Source organism: Pecten maximus, chromosome 15, assembly GCF_902652985.1.
Source record: "Pecten maximus chromosome 15, xPecMax1.1, whole genome shotgun sequence".
Classification (NCBI taxonomy): Eukaryota; Metazoa; Mollusca; class Bivalvia; order Pectinida; family Pectinidae; genus Pecten; species Pecten maximus.
In genome coordinates, this window is record NC_047029.1 from 11,622,133 (window position 1) to 11,639,845 (window position 17,713).

The window sequence follows — 17,713 nt, forward strand, 5'->3', positions numbered from 1 at the left end:
TTAAAGTGCTACCCTGAACAACTGAAGAGGTTTTTATGGAGTTTGGTCCGTAGCATTGTTTGCCAGATGGGATCTGATGATGTATTAACGAGGAATGTGGCACTTGGGACGGCAGACAAGGGCCCCATAGGGGAAAAATAACTTCAGAATAATTTTACTTTCTTCAGAATATCAGGATTTGGTCCATCCGTAGTTTATCATGCGCTCGTCAAATCTGCAGAAGTATTATAGTATGGCGTTGTTTGTCCGGGTTAACTTTTACTTGTCTCGCGATCTCCATCCATTTTTTGACTGATTTTTTTGAAACATGGTATACTTTATAATCATGATATGAAGTTGTGCTTCACCTAAAAGAATTTCTATTGGACTATTCCTCTTTGTTTATTTCAGAAGTTCAATTGTTTGGTCGTCCATCCGTTAACAAATACATTTTCAACTTAAACCACTGAAGCAATTTTAATTGTATTAAGCAGGGAGCTTCCATGGCCAAAGTCAATCAAAATTGTTTAGAACAACATCACTTATCCGTAATAAATTGGAATGGTAAGAGTTGGTAAATCAATGCAAGATCCATGACAAAATCATCTGATACAAAATGCAGCAAAACTAAAACTGTCCTCCGGGGGCCAACTCGTACCCCCGCCGCCAATGAGGTTATTTGTATAATAATGAAATTAATTGTAGTTTTGTTGAACGGGAAATGGAAAATAATTATATTCTATATAATATCTCGTATGCAAAAAGCATTTGCATTGGCCAACAACTTTAGGTTTTTAACATATAACATAAAATAATTTTCATCATTTTGCAATACCATATTTGTTGGCCACTTATAAAGCAGTGTAGAAAATAATCAAGGGAAAAAACATTTGGGGAAACAGAAATATTATCATTTATTTTCCTAACATCAGTTTTCCTGTTTCTATATGGACTATATTTCAAAAGTCAACAGCATTTATGAGCATAGTTAAAGACATTGAACAAGTCTATTAATAGTAATGGTGAGCTAACTTTTGACCTCATAGGTTAGGGTCAACTTCGTTATTTAAACGGGGAGATAAATTATACTTCTTATGGATTACGAAAATCTAAAATATGTAAGGATCATCGCTGGTAAGTTTCGTTGAAATTCCAATGCATTTTTGTAATTGCTCAAGATATTGAGCGCAAACTATTTTGACAAATCTGCTAAGGGCCGTAGCTCCATAGATAACGCGGGAATAAATTTGGTTATCAAACCTTTCCCAGGACTCGTGGCAATAAACCATCCGATTATTTTTTTAATTATTAGCTCACCTGCCCGAAGGGCAAGTGAGCTTATGCCGTGGTGCGGCGTCCGTCGTCCGTCCGTCCGTCCGTCCGGCCGTCCGGCGTCAACTTTTTCATTTAAACAACTTCTTCTCAATAACCAAGAGGCCCAGGGACTTGATATTGGGCCTGTAGCATGCTGGGGTGAAGGGCTACAAAGTTTGTTCAAATAAATGACCTTGACCTCCATTCAAGGTCACGGGTCAAAAAGGCTATAATCTTCAAACGACTTCTTCTCAATAACCAAGAGGCCCAGGGACTTGATATTGGGCCTGTAGCTTGCTGGGGTGAAGGGCTACAAAGTTTGTTCAAATAAATGACCTTGACCTTCATTCAAGGTCACATGGGTCAAATAGGCTATAATTTTCAAACGACTTCTTCTCAATAACCAAGAGGCCCAAGGACTTGATATTGGGCCTGTAGCATGCTGGGGTGAAGGGCTACAAACTTTGTTCAAATAAATGACCTTGACCTTCATTCAAGGTCACATGGGTCAAATAGGCTATAATTTTCAAACGACTTCTTCTCAATAACCAAGAGGCCCAGGGACTTGATATTGGGCATGTAGCATGCTGGAGTGAAGGGCTACAAAGTGTGTTCAAATAAATGACCTTGACCTTCATTCAAGGTCACATGGGTCAAATAGGCTATAAACTTCAAACGACTTCTTCTCAATAACCAAGAGGCACAGGGACTTGATATTGGGCCTGTAGCATTCTGGGATGAAGGGCTACAAAGTTTGTTCAAATAAATGACCTTGACCATTCAAGGTCACAGGGGTCAAATAGGCTATAATCTTCAAACGACTTCTTATCAATAACCAAGAATCACAGGGACTTGATAATGGGCCTGTAGCATGCTGGGGTGAAGGGCTACAAAGTTTGTTCAAATAAATGACCTTGACCTTCATTCAAGGTCACATGGGTCAAATAGGCTATAATCTTCAAACGACTTCTTCTCAATAACCAAGAGGCCCAGGGACTTGATATTGGGCCTGTAGCATGCTGGGTTGAAGGGCTACAAAGTTTGATCAAATAAATGACCTTGACCTTCATTCAAGGTCACATGGGTCAAATAGGCTATAATCTTCAAACAACTTCCTCTCAATAACCAAGAGGCCCAGGGACTTGATATTGGGCCTGTAGCATGCTGGGGTGAAGGGCTACCAATTTTGTTCAAATAAATGACCTTGACCTACATTCAAGGTCACAGGGGTGAAATTTGCGATAGCCAAGAGCCTCCAAGACCTGATATTAGGCCAATAGAATGCTGGAATGAAGGACTAGAACATTTTTAATATGAATAAAACTAGCTTACAATGATATTTGAATAAAGATGTAATCAACATAGTATCTTTAGAAATGACCTCATCAACTTCAAAGTTGCTGTAGAGCCAGGTGAGCGATAGAGGCCCATTGGGCCTCTTGTACTATTAAAATGACTGTTAATTGCGCAAAAACTGTTTCGGCAAACCGTTTCGGTTAACGAACTTGTCTCGGGTCGTGTGGCCATTATTATACCTATGCAGTTTTTAAATTATCCGTTAAAAATACATATGTGTAAATCAAATCCTGCCTTCTTCCTCCACAAATGATGAATGGACATATTGACTACCATTTTGGATGATATTCCGCCACACAATACTACAATATTTTGTGAAATAGGAAGACACTTTTTTATCTTCTAAAAGAAGTGGGCATATCAGGATTAAACAAATTCAACATGTACTACGAACGATTTAATGAGGCGATGAATTTAGTTGCTTTTGAGAAACAATCAACTTGAACTGAAACGATTTTAGAAGGCGGTGAATTTAATCCTTGTCTTCAGTCACAAGAACTTGTACAAGTCTAATGGTTTGTTTGAAAATAGTCCATCATTAGCTGATGACCAAAAAGTATTCTTAAGACAAAGATATGGTTACGCAACACATTTACCATCCAAAAATTAAACATAGGATTATTTTAATTGAAATATTTATGTTCTTGAATTTAAAGGTCATCATCAAAACTCTTTTGTCCGGTTGTCGCGATTCGAACTGGACAGCCATTTTTACGAAATATGTAGTTTGTTGTGACCTTGATACAATTGATTAACATTCATTATTCATAAAAGGATTTTGTTACAGTACAGTAGCAAGGCGAAGTATCATTTACTATATGATATTTATAAATAAGCAGCATAAATGTTCCGAAGTAGTTTCTATAATTGATTAGCTTAGGTGGTAATGACTGTTCATTGATCGCCGTTGTCAAGCTTGGTTTGCTCCACTGGTATGCAAGGTAGGTCACCATCAGTCTTGCACAGACCAGGACAGTCCTGCAAAATTGAGAAGAAAAAAAACTTAAACGAGGGAATTAAGGTAGGGGTAGTAGTAACAAATAGGGAAATAAGGAAATATATGTCGACGTTCCACGGTTACTGGATTATTTCACAGTCATTGCTAATTACAGCATGTTTTTCGAGGGTGTTCAAAACGCCGTATTTTTTTCTTGAGATATAACTGCAATGATTTTTAAGGCTTCTGGCAAATCGCCGGATTTGTCAATGGTGGTTACTGCATTCTGAAAGCATGTCCGCTATCTCCTAAACAGTACTGAATTAGGTGACATGCTTCTTTTATATAAATTGTATTCTTGAATTTACCAGCCCACCTAGAGACAGCTCTCAAAGAGGAGAAGGGAAACAGATTTTACATAAATGATAACTCTAACCCCCGAGGGGCCAAAGGGGCGGGGTCCATTAGGGGAAATAGAGGTAATTCCTTTAAATCGCTACTAGTCATAAAGTTATGAATGGATTTGAACCCAATTTAGTCAGAAACATCCTTTGGGGAAGGGGAACAGATTTTGCATAAATGGTGATTCTGAACCCCGAGGGGCAAGACAAGATAGGGTAAATAAATCGTAAAGTTATGAATGCATGTTGTTAAAGCAATCATTGAGGTCTTTCAGACCCTTAGAGCGTCTGGACGTCGTTATTTCTTTAAAGCAGTTGGGATCCCCGCACTATAACCATATACAACATTGTTTGAGATTGACAAATAAAACGAATTGAACATGAAAATTATTTTGACATTTGGTCAAATACAACCAGGGGAGCGATACAGATCCCATGGGCCTCTTGTTAAAATTAATTATCTTCTCTCTATCCTTCAAAGTAATGTCATTGGTCAGGAGTATAAACCATTCATCAATGCCTAACATACACTGTACTTAATGCTCTTCGGGTAATGCTACAAGTTTACTGTAACAACGATAGTAACACTCCAAACAAAATAGCTCTAAATACCTTTGCTGATATTCCTTCTTCTGATTTCCGGTTAAATGAAGCAGACGCAGACATGGTCCTTGGCACATAGGTCGTCTCTAGCAGACTCACGTTAAATGTATTGCTGCGCTTCATATCCACATTGCCTAATCTCTCCCTCATTATTTTCCACTTTCGCCGAACAACATTGACAACTTCGCCATTAAAGAAACAGAAAAATAGGGCCACTAACACCCCCTGCAAGAAAAAAAAATGCAAAACACAAAAAAGTTGGCTAAAGTATTACCTAAACTACTACAAGTCTAAAGTACCTAGCATTTCGTTATTTGATGAAGACGATTAACGTTAAATGTATGACATCTAACGTTATGACAATGGAAACAAGAACGAGTACCTATGTTGTGTATCAACCATAATTTGAACGTACCTGATACGACGTAAGCACAGCAGAAGTGATGTCATATATTTTAGAAGCGGTATCCGGCTTAAATGGGATGACAAAGTACTGTAGACCCAGCAGTGGAATAAGAATAAGCGTGGCACGTGCTGCACGTCTACAATAAAAGGCAATATCACAAAGGTACTTCTAAGGACAGACGTACCAGTGTCTACCCGCTTCAACATTTCAATGTTTGTGTAAGAAAATAAAACGAACAAATATCCATAAATTAGTCATAAGTTAGCTATAGATGCTTAGCTTAGTAGTTCCATTTGTAGAGTAACTTAGTGGTTAATTTCAGCAGCAAACAATTATAAGTAACACACATAATCAAACCTGAAATTACATATATGCCCTTATGCTTACACGTGTCTATGGCATGCAATAGGGGTATCAGTTTGACCGGATTTACCTTGATTTACGTATAAACACTGATTCTGTTTTGACATTGAAATACAAATGGCGGTTCTGAATAATATTAAACAAATATGACCCAAGGGGAACTATTTCTATTGAAAGGATGTTCTTAATGGATATTAAGACACCTGGTGATAGTGGAACTGGTGTTTTCAAGACAAAACTTTTAACTGCAAATTTAGAGGGGGGGGGGGGGGGGGGTTCGAAAAATATAAATATCTTTTTTAAAATTTCAGCAGTTAACCAATTTGTTGTGCTCTTGATATTGCCTGATGAGAGCGTTTTCGATGTATAAAATTCATTCCTATATGTCACTGGGGCATAATTTGGCAAAGGCGATATAATATATAAACAGAGGATTTGGCTCTCTTTGGGCCGAATGGCTGACCCAATAGAAGATATTGAGTTAAATCCGTACTAGTCCTGAACGCCTGAATGAATTTTGATGCAATATGGTCTAGAGCATTATTGTGCAAAGGAGATCCAATCTTGTGGAAACAGAGCATGTGGCGTCCCTATGATCCGTGCTGCGGCCAATAGGGGGAATAGAGATATATCCTTTAAATCGCTTCTAGCGCCGAAGACTGAATGGATCTAACAGAGGTGTGGCCACCTTGAGGCCAGAGAGAGGAGATCATAAAGAAGAAAAGCAATAAAAAATTAAAATCCTTCTTAAAGAATGACAGGATCTGGTCTATGTTTTGTTCGAACAATTGTACGGAAAGGCAGCTCAAACAGAAGGAACATATCTGTATTTGCATGAGCATTAACCATAATTACTGAAATATTGATGGAGGCCCTCTGGTCATTTTGTTTGAATAGCTTTACCCTGCGTAAACATGGTAGAGAGAAAGGGGAGGGGGGGGGGGGGGGGGGGGGGAGAGAAATACTCAGTCTCTACCTCGAGTGCGTGAAAAAGACTCTTGGGGCGATGCTCTTGATTGTTGTATTAGATATTAAATGACGGATTTATCTTTTTATCTTTTGAGTCGCAATTAATTCCTGAATTGGAATCATCGTTTATTTTATAGTGTTCTCTTTATTGAGATGATGATAAGTATATATATACACAAAAACGATCAGTTATGTTACTAACCTTGATTGATGGGCTTCGTTGGAATTCACTGCTCGCAATTTAGACAGCAAAATCCGTAAAATGTTCAGTAAAAACAGGAAGTTTACCTTGAACAAATCAAGAAAATAATATGTTACAATTGAAACATATTGCACTATAATAAAGCCGTCGCCTGAAACAGCGTCTTCTAGGCACACAGTATTTATAGCTATTCGGTCGACTTGTGTAATTGATGAATGATGTCACTGAGGATACCTAATGATGTCACTGAGGATAACTAATGATGTCATTGTGGATACCTAATGATGTCACTGAGGATACCTAATGATGTCACTGAGGATACCTAATGTCACTGAGGATACCTAATGATGTCACTGAGGATACCTAATGATGTCACTGAGGATACCTAATGATGTCACTGAGGATACCTAATGATGTCACTGAGGATAACTAATGATGTCATTGTGGATACCTAATGATGTCACTGAGGATACCTAATGATGTCACTGAGGATACCTAATGATGTCACTGAGGATAACTAATGATGTCACTGAGGATACCTAATGATGTCACTGAGGATACCTAATGATGTCACTGAGGATACCTAATGATGTCACTGAGGATACCTAATGATGTCACTGAGGATACCTAATGATGTCGCTGAGGATACCTAATGATGTCACTGAGGATACCTAATGATGTCACTGAGGATACCTAAGGATGTCACTGAGGATACCTAATGATGTCACTGAGGATAACTAATGATGTCACTGAGGATAACTAATGATGTCATTGTGGGATACCTAATGATGTCACTGAGGATACCTAATGATGTCACTGAGGATAACTAATGATGTCACTGAGGATACCTAATGATGTCACTGAGGATACCTAATGATGTCACTGAGGATACTAATGATGTCACTGAGGATACTAATGATGTCGACTGAGGATACCTAATGATGTCACTGAGGATACCTAATGATGTCGCTGAGGATACCTAATGATGTCACTGAGGATACCTAATGATGTCACTGAGGATAACTAATGATGTCCACTCGAGGATACCTAATGATGTCACTGAGGATACCTAATGATGTCACTGAGGATACCTAATGATGTCGCTGAGGATACCTAATGATGTCACTGAGGATACCTAATGATGTCACTGAGGATACCTAATGATGTCGCTGAGGATACCTAATGATGTCACTGAGGATACCTAATGATGTCACTGAGGATACCTAAGGATGTCACTGAGGATACCTAATGATGTCACTGAGGATAACTAATGATGTCACTGAGGATACCTAATGATGTCATTGTGGATACCTAATGATGTCATTGTGGATACCTAATGATGTCACTGAGGATACCTAATGATGTCACTGAGGATACCTAATGATGTCACTGAGGATAACTAATGATGTCACTGAGGATACCTAATGATGTCACCGCGGATACCTAATGATGTCACTGAGGATAACTAATGATTTCACTGAGGATACCTAATGATGTCACTGAGGATACCTAATGATGTCACTGAGGATAACTAATGATGTCACCGAGGATACCTAATGATGTCACCGCGGATAACTAATGATGTCACTGAGGATACATAATGATGTCGCTGAGGATACCTAATGATGTCACTGAGGATACCTAATGATGTCAATGAGGATAACTAATGATGTCACTGAGGATACCTAAGGATGTCACTGAGGATACCTAAGGATGTCACTGAGGATACCTAATGATGTCACTGAGGATACCTAATGATGTCACTGAGGATACCTAATGATGTCACTGAGGATAACTAATGATGTCACTGAGGATACCTAATGATGTCACTGAGGATACCTAATGATGTCACTGAGGATACCTAATGATGTCACTGAGGATACCTAATGATGTCACTGAGGATACCTAATGATGTCGCTGAGGATACCTAATGATGTCACTGAGGATAACTAATGATGTCACTGAGGATACCTAATGATGTCACTGAGGATACCTAATGATGTCACCGAGGATACCTAATGATGTCACCGGGGATAACTAATGTCACTGAGGATACCTAATGATATCACTGAGGATAACTAATGATGTCATTGTGAATATATAATTATGTCAATGAGGAAACATAATGATACGAGGAAGAGTATGTGAAATTATCAAAAAGAGTGGGTATATCTAATCTTACTCTCCAACTCATTCGTGATGCAAAGAGTGTCTATACATATCATTAAAAATTCTACAGTCCTCCATTGAGGTTCAGTACATCTTGTCCTACCACCAGAAAGAATATACAAGGTCATTGCAGGTGTTTGAACTTACCACTAGGGATACCAAGACAGGTCCAGTGAGAATCCAGTTTTCGTTAGTTGTACTTGACCAGCACCTTTAAAGTCATGATTTAGGTTACTTTGTTCTACGAGTGTGATAATATTTACTAATCGTTATAATTTCAATTATATACTAAAAAAAATAGTATAACTTATTTTCCCGCAAAGCCGGCTGAAATTTAGCGTTTGTGGTTTATTTCACATCTTACGTGTATATATAATTGATCACACTGCATATTTGTCATTTCAATATAAAATGCATTCCATTAAGGTGGGCCAAATTTTAAATTTTACATAATTCTCTCGTGCATCACCTACCACCCCGTAAATGAAAATTTACCTATTTGTAAGCTGCTTGATAGAAGTATTACTTACCCATGACGCAGTTCAGGTTTAGATCCTCGGACTGTTGCATACACCGCAGTAGGTATCAGTGGACCGACTGTCAATCAAAGACACACATATTAACACCATAATGTTTATAATTGACAGATATAAATATTTAAAAAAGTGAACACTGTGTAACCATTGAAACATTTTCTTATTGGTTACATGTGGCATGCATCATCTTGCCTGAGATTACGTATATGAGAGGAAAATACAGCGCCCGACTCCTCTACCTAATATACCATTTGATTGGAACCTTCATTTACATAAAATGAACCTGCTCAGTTACGAAATATCCATAAACAGACATTATACTTGTACGAACCCCATTGTCTTACCCCATCCTATGACGTAGCAGATGATTAGGAGACGCTTGTCATTGGTAAAGGCGACGGCGATAAGTGTGTGAAGATAGAAACCCTCGCAGAACATCCAGAAATAGTTACACAGCGTCAGGTATTGTGTCAGTACATGCAGCGCCTGACACCATGGCTACGGGAATAAACACATACAACTTCCGGTTACAATGGAAATCCACTATACATCATTAACGCTGGTTGTTTACTGTTGACTGATTTAAGTCAGAATCTTACTTGACAATATGTCAATCATATATGGTACTCGAATTTGTATTGCTTAGAATTGCTGTCAAGTAAAGAGAGTTATAGCGAGCAAAACAACCACAAATCATACATAGTACATGTGATTCAGATCTCTTCGTTAGCTTTGAGCTGAATCAGAGGTATCAAATATACGATTTCATGCGAAGATATAGGTAGGATGAAAAATTATTCTAAAATCTTGTTGCTTCGACTTTCGGCGGATTGAAAAAAAAAACATTTTTAATCTCGTGCGATCATCCTTTGACCTTATAATCAGATTGGAAGCTGCTCTATATTATCCCAAACACTCATTGCCTGTGTCTCCATTTTAACAAGGGTGTCATCCTCTCTCTAATTTAGTTGGAAACCTATTGTTTTAAACCTCTCTTAACTGACCAACTGAAGGTACTCATTGATAAACCTATGTGTAAGAAACCTTCTTTTCTCTTATGATAATGGAAACGATATTATCAATTATGACCGATTACTTAAATACCTTATTTTCTTTGACAAAGACAGGATTGTCCATCAGGGCAAACATGAGCATCCAGGCAACCCCGGACAGAATGTATGTGATGAACAGATTTTTGTGCAAAGTCACCCGGCTACAATGGAGTTGTCTGTAAGAGAACAGTAGTAAAAATATTGTAAGGTAGATAACTCTGTACTAAAAACCGGCTACAATGAAGCTGTCTGTAATAGCAGTAGTAATTTATTACAAGCGGGGATAACTATGTATTGTAAACCGGCTGCAGTGAAGCTGTCTGTAACATAGACGTAGTAAATATTATAAGGGAGATAACTGTACTGTCTGTCACCTGGCTATAACAGATAACTATGTACTGTCACCTGGCTATAACAGATAACTATGTACTGTCACCTGGCTATGATAGATAACTATGTACTGTCACCTGGCTATAATAGATAACTATGTACTGTCACCTGGCTATAACAGATAACTATGTACCGTCACCTGGCTATGATAGATAACTATGTACCGTCACCTGGCTATAACAGATAACTATGTACCGTCACCTGGCTATAACAGATAACTATGTACTGTCACCTGGCTATAACAGATAACTATGTACTGTCACCTGGCTATGATAGATAACTATGTACTGTCACCTGGCTATAATAGATAACTATGTACTGTCACCTGGCTATAACAGATAACTATGTACCGTCACCTGGCTATGATAGATAACTATGTACCGTCACCTGGCTATAATAGATAACTATGTACCGTCACCTGGCTATAACAGATAACTATGTACCGTCACCTGGCTATAACAGATAACTATGTACTGTCACCTGGCTATAACAGATAACTATGTACCGTCACCTGGCTATAACAGATAACTATGTACCGTCACCTGGCTATAATAGATAACTATGTACTGTCACATGGCTATGATAGAAAACTATGTACTGTCACCTGGCTATAATAGATAACTATGTACCGTCACCTGGCTATAACAGATAACTATGTACCGTCACCTGGCTATAATAGATAACTATGTACCGTCACCTTGCTATAACAGATAACTATGTACCGTCACCTGGCTATAATAGATAACTATGTACCGTCACCTGGCTATGATAGATAACTATGTACTGTCACCTGGCTATAATAGATAACTATGTACCGTCACCTGGCTATATTAGATAACTATGTACCGTCACCTGGCTATGATAACTATGTACCGTCACCTGGCTATGATAGATAACTATGTACTGTCACCTGGCTATGATAGATAACTATGTACTGTCACCTGGCTATGATAGATAACTATGTACTGTCACCTGGCTATGATAGATAACTATGTACCGTCACCTGGCTATAATAGATAACTATGCACTGTCACCTTGCTATGATAGATAACTATGTACCGTCACCTGGCTATGATATATAACTATGTACCGTCACATGGCTATGATAGATAACTATGTACCGTCACCTGGCTATAATAGATAACTATTTACCGTCACCTGGCTATATTAGATAACTATGTACCGTCACCTGGCTATAACAGATAACTATGTACTGTCACCTGGCTATGATAGATAACTATGTACTGTCACCTGGCTATGATAGATAACTATGTACCGTCACCTGGCTATAATAGATAACTATGCACTGTCACCTGGCTATAACAGATAACTATGTACCGTCACCTGGCTATGATAGATAACTATGTACTGTCACCTGGCTATGATAGATAACTATGTACCGTCACCTGGCTATAATAGATAACTATGTACTGTCACCTGGCTATGACAGATAACTATGTACTGTCACCTGGCTATGATAGATAACTATGTACCGTCACCTGGCTATGATAGATAACTATGTACTGTCACCTGGCTATAACAGATAACTATGTACTGTCACCTGGCTATAACAGATAACTATGTACTGTCACCTAGCTATGATAGATAACTATGTACCGTCACCTGGCTATAACAGATAACTATGTACCGTCACCTGGCTATAATAGATAACTATGTACTGTCACCTGGCTATGATAGATAACTATGTACTGTCACCTGGCTATGATAGATAACTATGTACCGTCACCTGGCTATAACAGATAACTATGTACTGTCACCTGGCTATGATAGATAACTATGTACTGTCACCTGGCTATAATAGATAACTATGTACCGTCACCTGGCTATAATAGATAACTATGTACTGTCACCTGGCTATGATAGATAACTCGGTACTGTCACCTGGCTATGATAGATAACTATGCACTGTCACCTGGCTATGATAGATAACTATGTACCGTCACCTGGCTATGATAGATAACTATGTACTGTCACCTGGCTATGATAACTATGTACCGTCACCTGGCTATAATAGATAACTATGTACTGTCACCTGGCTATAACAGATAACTATGTACTGTCACCTGGCTATAACAGATAACTATGTACTGTCACCTGGCTATGATAGATAACTATGTACTGTCACCTGGCTATAATAGATAACTATGTACTGTCACCTGGCTATAACAGATAACTATGTACCGTCACCTGGCTATGATAGATAACTATGTACCGTCACCTGGCTATAATAGATAACTATGTACCGTCACCTGGCTATAACAGATAACTATGTACCGTCACCTGGCTATAACAGATAACTATGTACTGTCACCTGGCTATAACAGATAACTATGTACCGTCACCTGGCTATAACAGATAACTATGTACCGTCACCTGGCTATAATAGATAACTATGTACTGTCACCTGGCTATGATAGAAAACTATGTACTGTCACCTGGCTATAATAGATAACTATGTACCGTCACCTGGCTATAACAGATAACTATGTACCGTCACCTGGCTATAATAGATAACTATGTACCGTCACCTTGCTATAACAGATAACTATGTACCGTCACCTGGCTATAATAGATAACTATGTACCGTCACCTGGCTATGATAGATAACTATGTACTGTCACCTGGCTATAATAGATAACTATGTACCGTCACCTGGCTATATTAGATAACTATGTACCGTCACCTGGCTATGATAACTATGTACCGTCACCTGGCTATGATAGATAACTATGTACTGTCACCTGGCTATGATAGATAACTATGTACTGTCACCTGGCTATGATAGATAACTATGTACTGTCACCTGGCTATGATAGATAACTATGTACCGTCACCTGGCTATAATAGATAACTATGCACTGTCACCTTGCTATGATAGATAACTATGTACCGTCACCTGGCTATGATATATAACTATGTACCGTCACATGGCTATGATAGATAACTATGTGCCGTCACCTGGCTATAATAGATAACTATTTACCGTCACCTGGCTATATTAGATAACTATGTACCGTCACCTGGCTATAACAGATAACTATGTACTGTCACCTGGCTATGATAGATAACTATGTACTGTCACCTGGCTATGATAGATAACTATGTACCGTCACCTGGCTATAATAGATAACTATGCACTGTCACCTGGCTATAACAGATAACTATGTACCGTCACCTGGCTATAACAGATAACTATGTACCGTCACCTGGCTATGATAGATAACTATGTACCGTCACCTGGCTATGATAGATAACTATGTACCGTCACCTGGCTATAATAGATAACTATGTACTGTCACCTGGCTATGACAGATAACTATGTACTGTCACCTGGCTATGATAGATAACTATGTACCGTCACCTGGCTATGATAGATAACTATGTACTGTCACCTGGCTATAACAGATAACTATGTACTGTCACCTGGCTATGATAGATAACTATGTACCGTCACCTGGCTATAACAGATAACTATGTACCGTCACCTGGCTATAATAGATAACTATGTACTGTCACCTGGCTATGATAGATAACTATGTACTGTCACCTGGCTATGATAGATAACTATGTACCGTCACCTGGCTATAACAGATAACTATGTACTGTCACCTGGCTATGATAGATAACTATGTACTGTCACCTGGCTATAATAGATAACTATGTACCGTCACCTGGCTATAATAGATAACTATGTACTGTCACCTGGCTATGATAGATAACTCGGTACTGTCACCTGGCTATGATAGATAACTATGCACTGTCACCTGGCTATGATAGATAACTATGTACCGTCACCTGGCTATGATAGATAACTATGTACTGTCACCTGGCTATGATAACTATGTACCGTCACCTGGCTATAATAGATAACTATGTACTGTCACCTGGCTATAACAGATAACTATGTACTGTCACCTGGCTATAACAGATAACTATGTACCGTCACCTGGCTATGATAGATAACTATGTACTGTCACCTGGCTATAATAGATAACTATGTACTGTCACCTGGCTATAATAGATAACTATGTACCGTCACCTGGCTATAATAGATAACTATGTACTGTCACCTGGCTATGATAGATAACTATGTACCGTCACCTGGCTATGATAGATAACTATGTACCGTCACCTGGCTATGATAGATAACTATGTACTGTCACCTGGCTATAATAGATAACTATGCACTGTCACCTGGCTATGATAGATAACTATGTACCGTCACATGGCTATGATAGATAACTATGTACCGTCACCTGGCTATAATAGATAACTATGTACCGTCACCTGGCTATATTAGATAACTATGCACTGTCACCTGGCTATGATAGATAACTATGTACCGTCACCTGGCTATGATAGATAACTATGTACCGTCACCTGGCTATAATAGATAACTATGTACCGTCACCTGGCTATGATAGATAACTATGTACCGTCACCTGGCTATAACAGATAACTATGTACTGTCACCTGGCTATGATAGAAAACTATGTACTGTCACCTGGCTATGATAGATAACTATGTACCGTCACCTGGCTATAATAGATAACTATGTACTGTCACCTGGCTATGATAGATAACTATGTACCGTCACCTGGCTATGATAGATAACTATGTACCGTCACCTGGCTATAACAGATAACTATGTACCGTCACCTGGCCGCAGTGGACCTGTATGTAACAGAACAGAAGTAAATATTATATGAGAGATAACTGTACTTTGCAATATTCACTACTGCTCGGCTCGATTATCGCCTATTTACTTTAGTCAGTTTGTTCTGATCGAACTCGTTCTACGACGGAGCAGTAGTATATATTTTTAACGTACCAAGCCCATGCAAAGGTGCTGTGTTGAGAAATCGAAAATAAAAGAGAGAAAAAAAGTAGTATATAGATACAAAATCTTAGGAAATCAGAATAAACTTGTTTGTTTTTAAGTGCATTCCTGATTTTTTACTGGTTATTATCCTATGTCATTTTTAAGAATTGTATTTGCTTTAAAAGGACTGTTGCGTTAACCTTCTGCTGAAATATGTAGAATTACCTCCTAAAAGCTGAATTAACCTTAGTTCTTATATCGATAAATCTTGTGATATCCGTCATGTTTAAGATTCCTGTGAATTGCCGGACAAGTATATTTTGGTTCCTAAGTTTTTCAAGTGCAGTCAAATGACTACTTTTTTCTCCATACATTAATTGATCTGTATCATGATTGCTTTTAGGTTTATTTAGTTTAACGTCTTATTAGCAGCCAGTGTCATTTAAGGACGTGCCTGGTTCATGATTACATATTTGATTTTCGAATAACGTAAGAAGAAACTTGTCTCGGAAATGTATTGTTTGTTACCGATGACTTCGCCTACCTTACCGTTGCGGTGATTTATTGAATCGCACGTTCATGTTATATACATTGTACATACACTTTGCTATCGACTGATTTAAACCAACTTCTTAATTGCTATTGGAATTTCCGTAGCAGAAACAAACTAGATTTCGCCTCATAAATATTTCCTTGTATGCTGATTTCTTGGAAATGACACAAAAACCAATCGGAAGTATTCTACTTTCATTTTAAGTATCAAATGTAGAAAAGATCGGCGATTTCACTTATCGATTTTCAAGTGGAAAATCCGAGACTGAACATATTTTGATGGTGGGGGTCATTATTATCAACACAAAAGATGTACGATTTACTTCCCCTTGCACGAAACCAGACAGCAAGCGTAATACTCAGTGATAAAGCTGATTCATCGTCTGTAATTTTAACGGTTTTTTTTTCTATTATCCATTGACCTTATGTCAAAGTACTATTAACAAATACATACTTCGGGGAAGAAGATAGTGTTTTTTCGTTGTTGTTGTCGTTTTAGGAAGAATAATTCCCGGTACCATCCTGAACTCATGCGGATTTATCGTAGAAATATGCGACATTATGATTAATTTTGTTTAACGTCCTATTAACAGCTAAGGTCATTTAAGGACGGCCTCCCGTGCGTGCGACATGCATGCGTATGTGTGTTTTGGAAGGCTGCGGTATGTTCGTGTGAAGTCTCCTTGTGACAGGCCGGAACTTTTGTCTATTTAGTGTTAAATGTAGCGGGTCAAGTTCACCAAATATGAAGTGTGTTGTTTATGACGTAATAGCGCGTGTGAGCTATCTTTTCCCTACCCCGGGAAAAGACAGAATATCTTTTCCCTACCTAAAGCGGGAATGCACCTATGAAGTATGGGCGAAACGAATAACTTACTCACTAGAAGAAGATACAAACTGAAGCGGGTAAAAGATAAGGCTGTCGAAGATTACTAGAAAGAGGTATGGCGCATATTGGCCTGTTTCGACCTAACGGTGACTGTTTTCAAAATAAAAAAATAAATGTTCAAAACTGTGTTTTTGAATACAAACCTTAAATCTATAACATATAAATATTCTTATTTGCGAAAAATGTGTTTGGTCATAACAATGGATATTTCATTAATTGGCCGTAAAATTGCATCATCGAGCTATTTGCAACTTTCGAGAGTTTTTTTTTTTTGCATAGAGCGCATCAGAAGACCAACTTTTACAATGTCTAATTTTATTCTATGTACCAAAAGACAACTAAAATCCTATTCTTAAAAAGTGGTCGTCCGATGCGCTGGTATCGAAAAATTGAAAAAACGTAGTTGATAAAATATTTTGATTTAGCATTAACTAGACTGACTATATCTGATAACATAAACATCACATTACAAGTCCGCATAGCTCATATGGTAGAACCATCGCTTAGCAACCCAAAAGTTTGGAGTTCGAATCAACAAGATGTAACTTTTTCATATTTTGTTGTTTTTTTTTGTTTTTTTTTACTTTTTTTTTTTCAAGATTTTTTAATGCATGTACATTTACAAAGTATGACTACAACACCCATACATACACTGTAACACACACACACACACACACACACACACACATTCTCCCATGCCAACAATGAATAAGGTAATCATCAGCTCATCATTGTCTTAGTTCATTGTCATC

General features: G+C 38.2%; 1 protein-coding gene across 1 annotated transcript in view; it reads right to left on the bottom strand.

Annotated features, from left to right (window-relative positions):
* Positions 1 to 2,741: 2,741 nt before the first annotated feature.
* Positions 2,742 to 17,713, bottom strand: part of LOC117344328 (calcitonin gene-related peptide type 1 receptor-like) — a 41,593-nt gene continuing 26,621 nt past the window's right edge. Inside the window, exons 5-12 of the mRNA XM_033907055.1 lie at positions 10,340 to 10,463; positions 9,580 to 9,733; positions 9,230 to 9,296; positions 8,847 to 8,910; positions 6,531 to 6,616; positions 5,006 to 5,132; positions 4,600 to 4,815; positions 2,742 to 3,627 (exon numbers count right to left, since the gene is read on the bottom strand). Coding sequence (XP_033762946.1) covers positions 3,544 to 3,627; positions 4,600 to 4,815; positions 5,006 to 5,132; positions 6,531 to 6,616; positions 8,847 to 8,910; positions 9,230 to 9,296; positions 9,580 to 9,733; positions 10,340 to 10,463 — 922 coding nt within the window. The 3' untranslated portion in view covers positions 2,742 to 3,543. The remainder of the gene's footprint in view (positions 3,628 to 4,599; positions 4,816 to 5,005; positions 5,133 to 6,530; positions 6,617 to 8,846; positions 8,911 to 9,229; positions 9,297 to 9,579; positions 9,734 to 10,339; positions 10,464 to 17,713) is intronic.